General features: G+C 39.1%; 1 protein-coding gene across 1 annotated transcript in view; it reads right to left on the bottom strand.

Moving 5' to 3' along the window:
- Positions 1-18,599, bottom strand: part of KLHL32 (kelch like family member 32) — a 230,349-nt gene that overhangs the window by 53,260 nt on the left and 158,490 nt on the right. Inside the window, exon 6 of the mRNA XM_019537781.1 lies at positions 8,346-8,561. Within this exon, the coding sequence (XP_019393326.1) occupies positions 8,346-8,561 (216 nt within the window). The remainder of the gene's footprint in view (positions 1-8,345; positions 8,562-18,599) is intronic.

The following is an 18,599-nucleotide window of genomic DNA, read 5'->3' as shown; positions in this document are numbered from 1 at the left end:
CCTGACAGTCTATGCAATTCCAGTTAATCGAGAATAAATTAGGTGGGATGTTGTGGCCCAAGTAATGCCTGCAAGTAATTTCTTCATTGCTTACAACAGCAGCAAAAAAAACCATGGAATAGAATCCACAAGTATCAAAATGAAAACTAGAAGCAAAGAACAGAGAGATTCCCTCCTAAATTACTGTTTTAATGCAATAAAAACCTGTCTAGATTGCTACAGTATAGGTTTACAGTAATAACGAGAAACGATTACATCTGAAAGGGAAAAAAAACAGATTTGGAGGAAGTTCAGAGGAAAGTAACAAACAGTGCAACAAGATTAAGAGAATATTCATGTTGACAGCTAAAGTAAACAATAGAAGATATAGCTCTCTACACGCATGTCGAGGAATGTTATAAAGGGGGACGGGGGTCAATTTTAATTGGCAGTCAATGATTCTAAGAGTGTAAGCAATGGAGCATAAACTGTATGAAACCATAGAATCAATGGAACAAACAGTTCAGCAAGGTTGCTGGAAATACCATCATTATAGCTATTTAATGTAAGGTTATGTTATTTTATATTACAGATAGAGTAGAAAAAATAAATCAATCCTTTTAAACAGCCCTGATCTCACACCAGCCTAACACCAATGTACTTGCATTATTCTGGCTTTACTCCTGGATTATGCCAGTGAAAGTGAGACTCAAAATTAGTTCTAGTATGGTTTATTCTACATGATAGCTCCTGAGACATTCGTTGTCATGATTCTTACCTTTGCATGAAGTGGATATTAATGAAAATGAGCCAACTACAAAAATAGCTGGTGAAAACTAGGCATCATGTAAGGAGACACCGTGCTAATATTTCATACAATTCTGCCAATATACCTCAGTCATAACATGCATCAACCCTTTTCTTCCACTCCTGGGCCTCTTTTGAGGAGAAGCTGACAATCCTGTTTATTGTGATGGTTTACCGTTAAGTATAAATACACACAAGGGACTAGCATTAGACCACCAACACAATTTCACTTACTGCCCAAGACAGCATTTAAACTCACTTCTCAAGAAGTAAAAGGATAATGTACCGTATAAGCACGTCACTGTTAATGTACTAATTAAATGCACTCTCTTTTAGTTATCTATATTGTTACTATTAGTATTTGACCTAAACACCTAGCATCTGGTCAAAATGCATCTAACCCTTTGAAAAATGTCATTTTTAATCACCCTCATATAAAAATTTCCATAAAACTGTGGAATCAAATAATTTACAGTTAAAAACTTCAAATCTGAGTTGGTGGTATGGCATGGGTGACCTGGAAAATCTAGTATGACAACCAGCTTCTAAACTATAGTCTAGCATTCTAGTCAGCCATCCAAATTTTAGCTTCATTTAGTCCCTAGGTGGCTGAGAGACAGGCAGAGAATGACATGTCTCTCTGTAACAACCTTCCAGAGAGGATGCAAACCACATATGTGACTTGAGGGCCCAAGTTCCACTAAAATTCAGTGGGCTTGGAATATGTGCTGCTGAGTTAAATCTTCCTCTCAAAAATCTCACCCATTCACAACTGCACCAAGAAGCAGCTCAAGAGACAGATCTAGACAAACACTGAGCCTATGAGAAAAAGGCAACAAAAAAGAGGATCTATTCTCTGAGAGAGAATGCACCAAACCACCAAGGGCAAATAAAGGTTTATAAATTAACAGTGTACTAAGGATGCTGACGAACGTGTTGACTTGGGCCACTTCCATATAGCTTTGAGCTCTGGAGCAGTAATGATCCACTGCATCCTTTTTACTGATAGGCTCAACAATGTGCCTCAGGCTTTCAGCCTGGCGTGTTTATTGCACTGTGGCTTTCCCATAATTTCCCTTTCTCCCTATTCAGGTTAATATATTGTTATTTCCAGTTTGTACTAAAGCAGGAGAATGATCCACCCCCTCTAATTTGACAGGAACAAGCAGAAACAAACGTTTTAGTCCTGGTGCAGTACCAGTACACTGAAATGTATTAACGGACTTTGAAAATCTCACAGGGCCATTGCTGAGCTGATATATTTTGTTCAATGGTTGAACAAACTATTGGTGGCAACATATCTGGCTGCTTTTCCAACATCACCTAAATCTTTTTTGATCAGTTGACAGTTAATTATGAATTATTACCTTGCTGATAACATGTAAAAAATAATCTTTTTTCTTAACTTACTTCACTTAAATTCACAAAAATAATCTAAAGTAGTCTAACCTTCAAAAAAATCACTTTACAGCCCTTTGTATAAGCAATAAAGTAAGATGGGGAAACAAACTATATTGAATTTCTGAGTACTCATTTTCACTCCAATGTGATTGAGGATTAGTCTTTTGGCTAAAATCAAGTGCAGAGCATAGTATCATTTGATAAATCTATTACTGGGGCACAGAATGACCTAATCAATATTCCCGCCTAACTATTATTATGCACCTCTGACCAGTGATGATCTAAGCCCCTGGAAAATCAAGATTTTTAATTAGATGACGACAGATCGCTATCTACAGCAAAACTAAAGCTAACATTATTTTATTAGCTTCTAAATTTGGCATATTACTTCACATAGTTTCCAACAAGAAGCCAACTGCTGCCAGACTTCTCCAGACACATACATTATTGTATAAGATTGATTACTTTTTCAATTATCAAGGGAAAGAAATCAGCTGTTTCCTTAAAGTAGAGCCAATGAGCCCTTTTAGAAATGGCCAGTTATGAGAAGATTCACTTTCCCCTAATAATAATCTAGTTATTTATGTTCTCAGCTGTAAAGCATTTGAAATTTCTCGTTGTGCAATATCTCTGTCAGTTATTTCAATCATAAATATAGAACAAGTGAAGAATGATACCAAAGAACTATTCATGTTTGTTTTAATTTGGGATTTTCCCTTTTTTTCCCCCCTACATTTTTACCTAATCCCTTCTTCCCCATCATTGTTTTTGCTGCACACACAATCTAATGCAGCACATAACCTATGTAACAGATACATACCTGATGTCTCCCGCATACTAATACACAATCGCTATAGAAAAAAATTAATAAAAAAATAGAATCCATAAAAGTAGAGCCAAATGGATGCTCTTTCTGATGCATGTGTTGTCAGGAATTGCTAGCTACATTTATTTTTAGAAGAAACTACATTTTCCCTGATTCCCCGAAAAAGCATTATTGTTGTTTAAGCTTGGCTACAAGGAAATAATAATAAAGCTAGAAAAGGTGTTCACAATGTTAAAGGCCTTTTGTTTTAGAGAGGAGCTGAGATTTGGGGGGGCAAACAAACATCAGAAGGTTTTTTGCAAAGCAAATGTTAAATCAATGACTTCCACAAAGGTATATCAGTTACCCGTCCTCTGACCTCTCTTCAACATTACAAAATGAGTATGTTTCTTCATTCATATTTTTCTATTTTATAGTATCTTGTGTAGTGTTGAACATGTTCCTGTGTTAATTTTTAGATGTTAAAATATTGAGCGTAGCTGAAAAAAATTAATTATTTGCCCTGGAATGGATGGTTTTATAGTCTAAATATCTGAAATCACAAGTTCAAATCACATAATTGTATGACTCCTTCATCATTCTGGGATTATGCTTTTTACTGAACAAGGTGTTTCTGGACAAAGCTTCATACCCAGCTACTTTGTACAGATCCATCAGTACTATTTTTATGACTAGGGAGAGATTGCATTTTTAATACAATCTCCTCTTCTTATGCCACTCTGCAGTAAATGTTTTATGTGGGATGGAGCCCAGAATCTGGGCATTCCCTCCAGCCCAGATATAGAGAAATACCTGGAGTGCTCTAATTAAGCAGATAACACTTTGAGATCTTTGGGAAAGCACATCAATTTAAAGAGTTAGGGCCTTGGCACATTTCTTTAAAATGCAATTAAGGTGTTAATCATGCCATACATAGTAACCCAGACACATGTTAAAGTCACTTTATGGTGTGATAATATAGCAAATGCACCATAAAGATAGTCCACATAAAATGTGTAACGTCTCTGCAACTTGTTTGTGTCATGCGTTCAACGGATTATATGTATGTTAGGATTGACCCATGACAGATCCCAATGCTCAGCTTAACCCAGGAATCCAGCATGAGGCAACCCAAGGTCAGGACACAAATCTCCCTCACCCAATCAGTGGGACTGAGCTGGGGAAAGCACAGGGTCCTGTGAGCCTGACATCAGGGACCGTCCCCCCAGTCTCAGGATCACTGAACCCATGTTCACTTTTTTAAGTTTCTGGGGCACCCATGGAAATGGCAGCTGGGGAGCTGGTGGTCTCCTGAGCCCAGTAGCTTCATCAGAACTACCAGATATAAAGTTTTAATGATCAGGTGTTTGCTGACCAGCCCAGCTTGCCCCGTCTCAAGCTAAACCCGGCGCTATCTGGAGACAGGGCCAACAATCAGCTGACTGCCAGCCCCAGCTAGACCCATGGGCACTCTTCTTTCACCTTGCCGGTGCAGGGGGAGCCTGGCATTATGATTCTGGACTCCCCCATCACTAGCAAGTAATAATGGCATGATGGGATCTGATCCCTCCTTCCAACAACCGTGTCTCCTTAATATTGGTCCATTCTCTTGTTAATCTATTTAAGTCTGTATCGTATTTTTCAAGCTAGGAAGCTCAAGTTAGGAATGGGCACTTTCTTTGTAGTTAAATTAATACAGTACTGCTAAGTGCTTATCAGAGCTGTTTCAGTAGTAAAATTTATTTCTGTACCTTTTCAAGCTGTTCCTAAAACAAGAAGATCCTTTTAAAATAGGAAAATAAATATAATACATTTTCTCTATTATTAAGAGAGAGGGATATACATGTATCATTTACTTTAGTCACTTCGTACTTGTTTGGAAAACTTTGCAAGATAATCTATAATTATCATGACAGTAGCATATAATTTTCACACGCTAGCAGTATTTTGATGGCTGCTAGAAACTATTATTTTTAAATGTTTCAAAATTTTGCTTTGGCCTGTATTTCACAACATTTAGTAAAACTGGACAAACCATAAATGACAGCCTGAAAAAAACAGCAGAGATCATATGCAAGCTACAGTTATTTCATATTTTAATCAGATGAGTTATTCAAGGATTGTCAACTGTCTATTCCTTCTTGTAACCATCTTCATCTTTACAAATATTTGGCTTGATTACATGTTTAAATCTTCCTCAACCAGTAAAAACAGCTGTGCCCTGGGGACATCGTCATCCTTTCCAGGGGTCCTGTCCTGTAAGGGCAGTTTTAATCTGTGGACTGTGCTCCCTGGGAGCCCCACTGGTGGAAAGTACCTTGGGGACATGTTGAATCAATGTTATTATAATGTGTGTGTGGCCAGGAGGCCACACTAGTTACAGGTAGGACATATTAATCAAATAGTAGTATCCCCCATCAGCTTTTCTATTATCTGCCCCACTTTGTGCCAATTTCCTCTTGCTTCCCCAACACCTCTTGCTTTGCTGCTCTTCCTTAAGATGTGGGATGGGGATTTGTCAAAGTCAATGAGCACTTTATTACAGTGAGAGTGCTCAGTAATGAACAATTCAGAAATTTAATGAGATTCTGTAGATCTGTCTCCAGCCTGTCCATCAAGTTTCACTACTATAAAGCACCCTGACACTAATCCTCTGGCATACCCAATCTTCACCCTGGGCTGAATATTAGATTCTTCCATGGTATATTGCATTACCACTATAACCTTAGCAAAAATGATGAACTTAACTACACTTGAGGCAATATAGCTGGTCTGATTTGATTTTCTTCTATTAGGTTGACTATGAGGAAATTACTTATTTACTAAGATAAAGCAAAAACAGTTTCTTATTGCCCGCTGAATGCCTAAATTGGTAAATATTTATGTGCGTCTTTTAATATTCTGGAGAACCAGGAAATATATATATATATATATATATATCCTGCAGCAGAAAACCAGTTTAAATATTTTACATAACAACATTAGTAAACTTTATAGAGGCAATTATAGCACCACTTAAGTGGACAGGGAAGAGTTTGTTGTCACTCAAAAAGCAGTACATTATGAGAGATTATCTGCAGTGTCTGCAGTGTAACCTGAAGTACTAGCACAGGCTTTGTCATATCTGCTATATGAAGTATTCACCTAGGGCTATGCAGGCCATTAAGAAAACTGCTCTTGCATTTGTACTGTAGGACAGGGCCAGGGACACAGCACCAGAGAAATCCCACTTCCCAAGGGTGGTCCCAGCGAGGAGACATTGAGCTGACTCTTCCATTCTGTTTAGTGCTGGTATGCTTGTTAAAAAGGGAAGCAGTAAAGAGTATAACCTAATTTTCTGTAGAAACCTTTTCTACTGCAGGTATTCCAAAGCACTTTTCTGAGTACTTGCACCAGCAGTGAAGTAATAATAAAGGAAATAGGCTGGTCAGCAATACACTGTATACATCCTACCTCATCAAAACCATTTTATGGAGCAAGGGAATGTGTGCCAGGACTCTAGTATAATCTTACTTATACAGAAAAAGTTCCATGCCATAAACTCTGTAATATGGATGCTCCCAGGATTTGGGCAAAGGAAGGATTCAATTTGGAGGAAATTGACTTCAGATTTTGGTCACTATGGTGTTGTAACTGTAATGGTTCATCCAATAAAAGGTTTTACCAAACTCCTCAACATTTAGGAAATACATTAATGGGAACATAATTCAACCAAGCGATCAAACTATTGAGCTTTGGTAGGTTAGCACCCTTCAGATGAGCATAAAAGTAATAGTTTGTTCTTTTATGGCTCAAGTTGTCTGTAGATCCTGAAGTGCCTTACAAAGGAAGGGAAATATCATTATCTTCATTTTCACAGTGGAGAAACTGAATGACTTGCTCTAGGTCACACAGCAGATAACTTGCCTTTAAGAGAGCCCTAAAAAGACCCTAAACAGGCCCTATCCTTCTCACTGGATCAAGGTACTTTCCTTCCTAACAGGATAAAATTCTGTTCCTTCTGCTTTCTATCTTAAAAAACCTAAGTTGCCTTCCCCCACTTTATTATTTTAATGAATAGAATGGATATTTGCTTCCACTACATTCCTAAACATCCATTTCCCAAGATATTTTGTAGGATTGTTTCCTAAACTGGATTTTGTCTGTATGCTCACATGTATGTATGAGTCTGTATATGACAAAAATATATATGGGTATGTGAATACATATTTCTTTAGCATCAGATTTTTAATCCACACTGGGTGCATCTACATGAGATGTTAACTGTGGAGCTGACTAATTAGCTCCACAGTAACTGTCTTAGTGTTTACAAGTAAACCCCTATCAGGGCACGGGAAGCTAAAAAACTCTGCAGAAGGGTAGTACTTGTATTTACAAATACTACCTTCCTGCAGTTTATTAATGTGCAGCAGTGCACATGTAGACGCTGATCCAATTGGCTGGGGTAGGAGGCTTCAGTGCAGGGGTTGCCTGCTGGCTAGTTCCACACTGAAGCACCCTCATGCCCCACCCAACCCCTCCACAGCACATTGAGCCCAGTTAGAGCAGCCCTGGGCTGGCAGGCTGACTCCCAGAGCCCCCTGCCAGACAGGGCTGCTCCAACCAGGGTTCACATGTTGTCTGTCTATCCATGCATAAACTCCAGAGCTGGTTGCTTTGGAGTTAAATGCTCCTGGGCGCATGTTCTAATAAGCTCTTGAGTTTATTCAATGCACTCATTATGTGTGTAGGTGTGTCCACTATTTGTAATGCTGCGACACTACAGTTGTCTCCTGATACCATACCAGAAACCACAAGTCAAACACAAACCAAACTCCTCCAAATCAACTAACTGCACTAAAACAGCCAAGCAGAACTTATGGGTACCTATACTTGTGCCCAATGCTTGCTCCAATTATAATGCATTGGAGCAGATTCGATTTATCGAGTCTGCTGGAGCATTCTAATTAGAACAGTACAGAAGCCTCAGCGTCACGTGTATTCAACATCCCCAAATTTCAAAATGGTGGTGAGGGCACTTTAACTAAAGCTTGTTGGACAAGCTTTAGTTAAAGTGCCCCCACTGCCATTTTGAAGCACAGGATGCTGAATACATGAGACGCTGCAGGTGTTTTAATTAGAGTGGCTCCTGGAAACAGTTCTAATTAAAACACTCCTCCATCCCACCCCAGAGCACGTGTAAATATGCCAAAAACAAGACTTTTTTTCAACCAGTTATTTGCCAATGTTCCCAGTTTTTCCTCGACTCCTTGATCATTTTAGTCTCTCTAGAGCTCTCAAGGACACTGGAAAAACAAAGGATTCTACGGTTTATATGATATCACACATTTCATTAATTAACTGATTTCCTTACCTTCCAGATTTGCTCTTCACTTAGTGAAGTGAGTCGGTCGCTCTTCAGGACTTCTCGAAGGAGACAGTATGGCAGAGCCAGGACTTCCTCAGGGTGACTCTTCAACAACTCAGAGAGGTGTTTTACTAAGAAGTCAACAACTGCCTTCTCCAGCAATGTGAGATTAAAGAGGTCAGCAAGCTTATACAAGTCCAAGTAATTAAAGCTATTTAATTCCTAGAAGGGTAAAGCAAAGAAAATTTGTCTTAGAAAAAAAGCAAGCTGCAAACTAAAGGTAACAGAGAATCTCAAGACATTAAATGTAACATCCAACCTGGGCACCATACCCTGGGGCTAAAGTATGTGAAAAATGCATAAGAATTAGTTGCATGTATAAATCAGGCAAATATGAGTGATACAGGTTTCAGTACTAGTTTGTATGGTAATTGCCTGGTTTATGCATGCAGTTGCAAAAACTGTAAAACATTGCAGCTGTATGTGGAACTGATAAAACCACCAATGTGACATACATACTATATTACAAAAGCAGAATTCAATAGGAATTCAATTGTTTTTTTGAACAAAAATTCTGATAAATGCTTTGTTACAGAACAGCTGCTTTCCAATTACAGTATTTACTATTAATTATTTCATCTGTCTTACTTTCATGAACAGAAATTCAAGTTTCAATGAAGTTTCATCAAATACCTCTGTATTCTACAATGAAATAATTTTGTAATTTATAGACAGATCATCAGTTACTTAAAACACATCTCTCTTCACCACCTGCAGCAACAGTAGCCAGTATTCCCCTTCTTGATATTCTAGAAGCAGAAAATCCACAACAGCTATGATAACTCAGGGAGGAAAGTCCTTGCTATCCACCAGATAAAGGCTCATATCTCCAGCTTGGCAGTCCTTCTTCCAGTTCCAATATCAGTTGGCAGCTGACTCATTTAGATCTCACAGTTTTCCGGGTAGAGGTTATGACTCCACCCATTTTAGGAAAGAGTTGAGTACATGTGGGAAACAAAGTTGTTCATAAGTTTTTCTCTGTTTTTTGCTCTTGGCTCCCAAATCATTTTCTTCTTTTTTTTCCTTCTCCTGAATTTATTTCTCAGTTTACTGCACAGCTCCTTTAATGGACTGTTCCCTGTTACTAGACCCTCCCCATTCCAACTCCATGTGTGAAAACTACAAGAACTCTTGTCAGTTTCACTTTGCTGCTTAGTTAGCATGGGAAGCAGAGCAGGAAAGAGAAACAGACTAAATTACATCAATTTCACTTCACTGCTCTGCTGGATGGACTGGCAGAGCCAAGTGAAACTGACAAGAAATCCTGTAAATGTCAATTTGCTGCTCTGCTGGCACATGGAACAGAGGAGCAGGGAAGTAGGAAAGGAAGAAAAGATATGCCATAATGTTCTGTAGGCCACCTCAGGCATGTGTAGATACTACGGTTGTCCCTATGACTGTCATGCAGTGGAACTGGCCACAAGTGTATGCAGGTATGATTGTGTTTGTGTGGGAAAGGGTACATAGTTCAAGCACCTATTACGTGTGTTTAGAGGATGCCAAAATATATTACTCCAGGGCAACTGAGCTAAATTTCTTCTATCCCTTCCTATTGCAACAAGATCCCCGTTACATATCTTCCAAAGAAGGACTCCATCAAGGACAAATTGTATCCCTATTTATTTAAGCTATAACTTTTAGCACAGAAATTTTACATTTTTTTCCAAAGAAAGTAGGTTATATCAGAAGTAGATATAAACAGTAATAGCCAAAAACCTTAGGATGCCTGTTAAATCTTACAGTGTCCCCACCTCTATATACTAAGACAAATGTAGGGAGAATTAATCCCTTCTGCTAAAGAAGGTCAGGTTAGAGGCCTGGAACCTATGCTCAAGGGTGCATATGGCTGCAGACCACAGAGGGTACTATAGTCTCTACTTTTGTCTGTTCTGTGAGCCTGCCATTGCTATGCAATCAAGGCAACAATGCAAGTTCTATATGTCACAGCAAACTTCACAGCATTTCACCATTAACACCCTTGTTTTAATGGACACTGTTACAGAGTAAGGGTACTCAAACTCCAGCCCATGGACCCATGAAATTGGCCTGCAGGGTTCCTTCATGAGTTGGAAAACATGGCAGCAAGGAACAGTGGAAGCTCCATGTGGTCAGCTCCAGCCTCAGCCCTCCTCCCCCAGCACATTTAGATCAGGGCCACTCTGCTCCCCACACTGCCACCCACAAATGTCCAAATTGTGGCCAAGCTGAGCTGCTCCCCACCATCCCGCATATCTGGATTAAAACCATTTTATACCACTCTCCCACTCCATTTCATCCAGATGGAGACTACCCTGTCCCCCCATGCCCACCCCTCCTCCATTGCCAGATCAGGACCAGGCTATTCCCCCATAGTTCGGTTCAGGGCGGCTCTGCCTGCCCCCACCCCTCTTGCTCCCCCTACTCTGGATAGACAGATCCAAGTCAGGCTGCACTACTCTGGATCTGAGCCCATGGAGAGACTTGGCACTGCCCATCAGGCCCGTGGAATAAAAAGAGGTACCACTGTTATAGAGCATCGTGTTCTGAGCTATGGGAACAGATTCTTTCATGACTGAATCTGTCATTCAGTGGTAAATTTTAGGGACCTCAGGTTAAATATATTGAGCCCTTCATTGTGACAAAGGGATCAGTAAAGCTAACTGCACTTTTGTCATACATTAGGAGGTACGTGACAAACAGGTACAGGGAAGTGCTACTTCCCCTCTATGCGGCACTGGTCAGGCCACAGTTGGAGTACTGTGTCCAGTTCTGGGCACCATACTTCAAGAGGGATGTGGACAAGAGGGTTCAGAGGAGGGCATGCCTATGGTTAGGGGCCTGCAGACAAAGCCCTACAAAGAAAGATTGAGGGACCCAGATTTTTTCTGCCTCTGCAAGAGAAGGCTGAGAGGTGATCTTGTGGTCACCTACAAATTCATCAGGGTGAGGCAGCAAGGAATAGGAGATGCTCTGTTTACCAGGGCACACCTTGGAGTAACTAGGAACAACAACCACAAACTGACAGAGACCAGGTTTAGGTTAGACATCAGGAAGAATTTCTTTACAGTAAAGGTTGCCAGAATCTGAAATGGGCTTCCAAGGGAGGAGGTGCCTCCCCTACCTTGGGGGTCTTTAAGAGAAGGCTAGACATGCACCTGGCTAGGGTCATCTAACCCCAGCTCTCTTTCCTGCCCATGGCAAGGTGTTGGACCCAATGATCTACTGAGGTCCCTTCCAACCCAAACATCTATGAATCTTTTGCAGTGGCTGGCTTTCATTTATTTTACTGGAGGTCATGAAAAGATGACCATGTGTCTTGAAGATCATAATACTAAAACTATCATAAGCCCTGATTAATCATAAAATAATGTCAGTAGAAAGATGCCTGCTTATTTTGGTGAGCATTAGGATAGGTCCTGGTGGAGAAGCTGAAGGAGAACCTGGTGGCCATTAAACATAATTCATTCATTAATTCATTCACTTGATTTGTATGCCACCCCCCTCAACAAATGCTCAGGACATCTTATAATAAGAAAATAGAATTACTTATAAAACAGAAGAGCAATAAGAACACCACAGCTTAAAAAGGAACTAGAACATCATCATACAACATAGATCCCCTAAGCAATAACTCAGCCTAGCTTTGAGTGCTAAAGTCCTGTCCAAAGGAAGATTCTTACAGTGCTTCCAAAAGCCGTCCAGGTTCAGGCTCTGTCAAGTTTTGAAAAGGAGGGAGTCCAGAAAGGAGGGGTGATGGCTGAGAATGACCTCTCATATGTTTTTGGCAGGCAAACTTGTAATATTAATGGCATTCCCAGGAGATAGCTCTTAGCTAATCTTAGGAATTGTGACAGGGTACAGGAGAGGAAACAGACTGTTATGTACACAAAGCCCAGAATACTTAGGGCCTTATAGGTCCAAAACAATACCTCTAATTGAGCCCAGAAAGCTGCTTGGAGCCTCTAACAATTAATGCTGTTCAGAAAATATTGGGATTTTTTTTCCCCTTGCTGCAGAAGTTTTAGATTTTTGCCAAACCACCCCTTTAAAAATGGGCGTTTTCGGTGGGAGAGAAGGATCCCAAAATTTTCAGTAGCAATTTAGTTTTGTGGGAAAATCTGACATTCTATCACAGTGGCATGTTACATGGGGTAAAGAAAAGGATCTGAATAGAAAATTTTAAACCAGGCCTGGGTATGAATAATCTTTTAAGATACAGAATAACTTAAAGATAAACAACTTGTAGCTACTGATGTATATTTTTTTATTAATTTTTAACCATTAGGCTTCAGCTGAATACTGACACTTCCATTAAGTAGGTCAGCTTAACACAGACTATGAATCAAGGGCTTTTCAGAGGCCAGATGGTTTAGATTGCTATAAGTATATGTTTTTAAATACTCAAATGTGCCTTTAATCAGAGATACTCACTTGTAACTCCAGAAGGTCAGAGCTGGCCTTTAGCTTTCAGTCTCATAGCCACAGAAGTCAGTTTATCAGCTTTCTCAAATGAAAGTCATCCAGTTGTCATATCAATGCTCAAATCAAAATTATACCGTATTGCACATTACTATCCAGCTGATGATGCTACAGGGCAAAAATGTCATGCTGAGATTCTGAGATGTATATTACTGATCAGATAATCCACCTCCCAATCAGTGATAAGGGTTTCAGAAATACCCAACCATGACAGAGCATAGAAGCCAGCTGTCACAGATGCTTTTTACTTTTTAGTACCAGAAAAAAAATAGCAAAACAGAATCATATTCAGAGGCAGGAGACTAGCCTGACTACATTTTCAAATTTAATTTGTAACTGAATGAAACCTTCAGATTAACAAATCAATGAAATGGCACCCTTTGAAATAGCCTACTCATTCAAAGTGCGTGGGACAAAGCATAAACTAATTTTGAACGAGTAGTTAGATAAGTCTGATAATCTATGGGAGATGGTCCTCTCAAACCATACTCTAAAGCCATTTTTGTTTGGTATTTAACAAATAATAGAAATCAGCAACATAAGTTGTTATACATTTTATATAAAATGTTAATTTTAATGGAATAGTAAAAAATAAACAAAGAACACAGAGCACACAAGAAGAACTGAAGGAGAAAGGTAAGGGAAAAATATGATTCTATGATTTATAATCTGATACATGTTACCCTGCTGAGCCACACTGGAGCAAGGAGTATGTATTTCTTAGAAATGAATTATGGTATAAATGGTTCTAATATAGTAAATATGAAACCAATTAAATAACTTGTTCAAATTATCAGTCACTGTCTACTGCCAAAACAAACTGCTGTATTTAATCCTATGCATTCAGCTCACCGTAAATTAATAAAGTGGTTTCTTTAAAACTTTACTCTTTCCAGCTGTGAATGAATCCATCACTCTACGCTATTGGTCTTCTATTTTATTAATATCAAATTTTTGGGTGCCAAAGAAATTTAATAAGATTACATTTGAAATCTTAGTTTAGGAGACAGAGGCATACAAGGCAATCAGTTTTCAGACAAATAACTCCAAACAGGAAGACAACATTAAATGTTTACAGTAGCCTATGTGCCATTGACTGCATTTGAATACAGAGATCTAGTAGAATATCAAACAGGGAAAAGAACATTTATAAATATTTTATTTAAATTGCTTTCAAATCCACTTTTATTTCATTTGTACTTGTAAGAATAATAGTACTGCACAAGCCACAGAAAAGAATATAAGTAATAGATTGATAAATTAGAGTTAATCATAACCATGTACACAGTAGGCTACAATATACCTCTATTCCTGTGCTCTGTGTTATAAATAGCAGGAAAAGCACAAGGAGAACTAAGGGGATAGACTGCATTTCTTTATGACCTTATTTGAAAGATAAACTCCTTGGGGAAATACAATTTATTCAGATTACCAAGACCCTGCTGTGCAAATCTACAGTCTGGTAGCCCACTACAGAGATCAAAAAATATTTACTTTATTCTGTTGGGTATAAAAGCTTTTAATGAATGCATAATTAAGACAGAAAAGTGTGTACAGCTTTAGAAATTCCATTGCTGTGAGAAGCCATTAATATCGAGGCATCATACCCAGTTGTGACTCCACCTGCTTCCCATTTGGATTACAACACTGGTATATATTAAGGCATTATAAAACTACCCCTGCTGGTGCCACAAAGAAGAACTGTACTGTGTCATTATTTCCCCTTCTCTGAAAGAAAAGGGACTCAATGACCAAAAGCACTGGTTTTCTAAGAGTGTAAGGCTTTTGGGGTGGGGACTTAATCATGATGTGTCCCTAATTTTCATAAACTATTACCAGATCTCCAGCACAAATGAATTAAGAGACAGTTTATACCTACATGTTCTTGTGCAGAAACTGGCCTTTAGTTTAACTAGCTCCTTTGCCCCTCCAGTGTTTTCCCCTAAAAATATTTATACTTGGCCAACCATGTCCCCTTAGTTAGCTTTTGTTTTGATAAGCTCAACAAATCAAGCTTTCTAATCACCTCTTGAAAAAGGTGACTCTCCGCTGTGCTAATTATCTTCATATTCTATTTCTGCATCTCATCCAATTTGAACGAATCTTTCCAGAACATGGATTACCAGAACCATACATATGAATCCATCTGAGATCTCACCAATGTCTTGTACAACAACATTAATACCTCCCTGCCTCTCTCAAAACCTCTACTTTGGCCCATAGATTGTATGACCTTTTTTCATAATGGGATCACATTAATAGCTCATAGTCATCTTTTGGTCAAATAAGTATCTGGACTTTCTGGAGAATTCTGTTCCTGTACTGAGACCCAGCAGCAGCCCCTCATGTCTGTCAGGCAGGGCAGAATGAATATGTTGCAAGTGCAGGCGAGCAATTGCAAGGGTCAGTTAAAAATGTAAAAGATCTGCTGAATGTGCAAAACAATCTAAAAATAATTTCTAATCTTTTACGCTTCAGTTTTTCAGTCCAGAACTGAGCAAAGGTACTATCATATTTACCCAAATCCAAGATGGCTTTGAAATATAGACAAATTTGTTACAACTAGTTGGACCTGCACTTCACTAAGGAAGATTAATTTGATTTTTTAAATTTTGTATAAACTTTTATTGTAACCATCATCATCTTCACCTTATGGTTTATGCATCATTGCCTGTTCCAACTTCAAACCATCATTTTCACCTTCTTTCTTCTCTGTGCAGAAAGTAGTGGTAGCCCTGGCCCTTTGCCCAATTCCCACCCCCGCCCCATGCTTTAAACAGTTGTCCTGCGTGTGTCAGGGAAAATGCCCGTTATGACTTCACTCTACACAACCAGTGACAACATGAATAATAAAATAATAATAAAAATAATAAATGATGATTTCTAAAAATAATAAATGATGATCTCTTTCTTAGAGTATACACAGGCTTTACATTTCTAGTGGGAGAGATGCTACTTTTCTCAGGGACTGGGGATTTTAAGTAGTGGTGAAAGGCCCTCTGCATCTTCCCCAGACTGGGGTGACCCTGGTCTGGGGAACGTATGGGGAGCAGAAGCTGCTTAACAACTCACAGGGACCAGAAGAAGAAGAGCAGCAGCTGCTCCCTCTTTACCAGCCTGGGGTTACCCCGGTCTGGGGATGCTGGGAGCAGGGGAGAGCGGTTGGCTGCAGGCTGCAACTCCTGTACACTCACTCTCTCACTAGGATTTCTGGCACTGCAAATTTCTTGTGCTAGAAATGAATACCTCTCCACAGCCTTAGTGTAAAATATCTTGTGCTCAACACATAGTAGCTCAATATTGGATCTCATTTTGACAAACAAAGAATTATTGATTTTTAAAAAGCAGTTTTACGTGATCATGATCTGTTTACATTTATCTTATATAAATGGAATATGACATCAACAAATAACTATTACTTCTTGAACATTAAAGGGGCCATATTTCCCAAGCTTGAACCAACTGTTAGCACAACATACTGGGAACACAAATTTAACCTGGTAAGTGTTAATGAAAGCTTGGAATAGCTTATGAGTTATGCTACTGGATGCCTAAAGTAGCCACAATTTAAGAAACATGAAATAGTTACAGTGGGTCAAAATCTTATGGTTAAAAGGAGATACAGATATGTCAATTAAATATAATACATAAGTGCATATATAAGGGTTGAATAAAGGGAAAGTAATTGGAAATGAACATAAATTTCAAGTTATAAGCCAATTGGTAAGCATAGATTGGAAAAGTATACATAGTGTTCCAGAAGAGAAAGGAATCTTCAATCAATTTTTTTCCTAATCTTTATTTTTAACAAAGTAGGGGCATTCTATGTGATACAGACACTGGGACCAAATGTGTATTGTCTAAAAAAAATAGGAAACTGTGAGGCAGCATCTGCTAAATTAATATTTTCAAATACAGAGACCTGACTAACTTACCCCCAAGAGTTTTAAAGAAATTAGATGAGGAGATCTCTGATTCACTAACATCAATATTTAACCAGCCATGAAAAACTGGGGAAACTGTAAAGGATTGGAGGACTGTTCACGTTGTTCCAATATGTAAGAAAGGTAAACTACAGTTTGCTTAGCCTGACATTGATCTGGATACAATATTGAAACAGTTAAGTCAAGATCCTATCAACAAGTAATTAAAGACTAAAAATATAACTAATACCAATCAGATAGGTCTTATCAAACATGTCTGTTTGTCCTTTTGACAGGAGTACAAATCAGGTATATAAAGGCAATTGTGTTGATAAAGTATGGTTAGATTTCTCCATGGCATCTGACTTAGTACCCCATGACATTTTGATTAAAAAGCTTGCATTAGGGGGAATTAACTGGGTACATATTACATAGATTAAAAACTGGCTCAATGACAGATCTCAAAGTGTAGTTATTAATGTGGTGATATCAAGGATCAAAGTTATATCCACTGGGTTTCTTGAGAGATTGATTCTTGCTCCAATGCTTTTTCATATTTTTACCAAGTTAGACAGTGCTGTAAAAGATTTGCTGCTAGAGTTTGCAGAGGATGCAAACACTCATGGGGTAGCCAATAATAAAGGTGGCAAGTTACCATTACAGAATGATCTGGGACTCTTCATTTAATGATTACAACCCAGACCATATATTTTAATACATAAAAATGTAACATAGCATAAAACATAAATGCAGATGTCAGTGGCTCTGAGGAGGACTTAGGCATCATTTGCAAAAGAGTGCCTTGAGATGTTATGAACATCCATTGTAGAGGTTTTTAAGACCAGGTTAGACAAATACCATGTTTACTCAAATACAAGACAAGGCTTATCCCCCCAGTTGGCATGGGAGAGAAAGGCCTCCTCCTTTACAACTGCATACAAGGAAGTCTCACTAAATACACCTCTATCATTAAACAGCTGCCAAAAGCAGCATGTGCTCTGCAATGGAAACCAACTATGAAGTTGATTAACTGCAGCCAACACTGAGAATGACTGCACATGGCCCACACTGAGCATGAAAACACATGGCCTACACTGGGCAAACATACTGATTTAAAAAAAAAAATTGTGCCTCAGGCCAAATTAAAAAAATCAGTTCTGAATTCTATCAACTAAGCAGAGCTCAATCATTCAAATCTGTGTGATGCCACCACTGGCAAGTATCCTGCCTCCCAGACTCATCAGCCTGGGGCTTCAGATACTCCCAAATCCATGACAGGAATCCTATGTGCAAGCCCTAAGCCCAGAGGCCTTAGAGTTCAGATGTCCCCTAGTCTCACTAATTTTTCATGTTCCAGGCCAAATCAGCCAAATCAATACCAAATCCATGAATCACTCAAGAACCATATGTGGCCTTACTACCAGCAAATATCTTCCACCCCCACCTGGGGCTTCAGATGTTTCCAAATCATTTGGTGGGCATCCTAGGTGCAAGCGCAAGCCTGAAGACTTGGGGTTCAGATGTCACGGAGTTTTGCTTGCCCTCAGCCATATGGCTGCAGGTGCAAGCTAGGGAGGAATCTCCCAGTTCCATAAAGTGGGCATAAAGCCAAGATCTTCCTGCTGGAAATGAAGGTGGGAGGTTAACTATACATCACCTCTGCCTGGGTACTGCCCCATGCCAGAAAAACGGTTTTCCCCTGTCCCAGGAAAAAAACACTTTAGTAGTCAAGGTATTTCCCCATAAAGATGGGTCCTGACCACAAGAACATGTTAGTGCTGTGTTTCCCAACCAGTGTGTCATGGCACAAAAGTGTGGC

The sequence above is a fragment of the Crocodylus porosus genome, unplaced genomic scaffold, assembly GCF_001723895.1.
Source record: "Crocodylus porosus isolate Cpor-Errol unplaced genomic scaffold, CroPor_comp1, whole genome shotgun sequence".
NCBI classification, from domain to species: domain Eukaryota; kingdom Metazoa; phylum Chordata; order Crocodylia; family Crocodylidae; genus Crocodylus; species Crocodylus porosus.
Note: the sequence above shows the minus strand (reverse complement) of the source record. Positions and strands in the feature narration are given on the sequence as shown.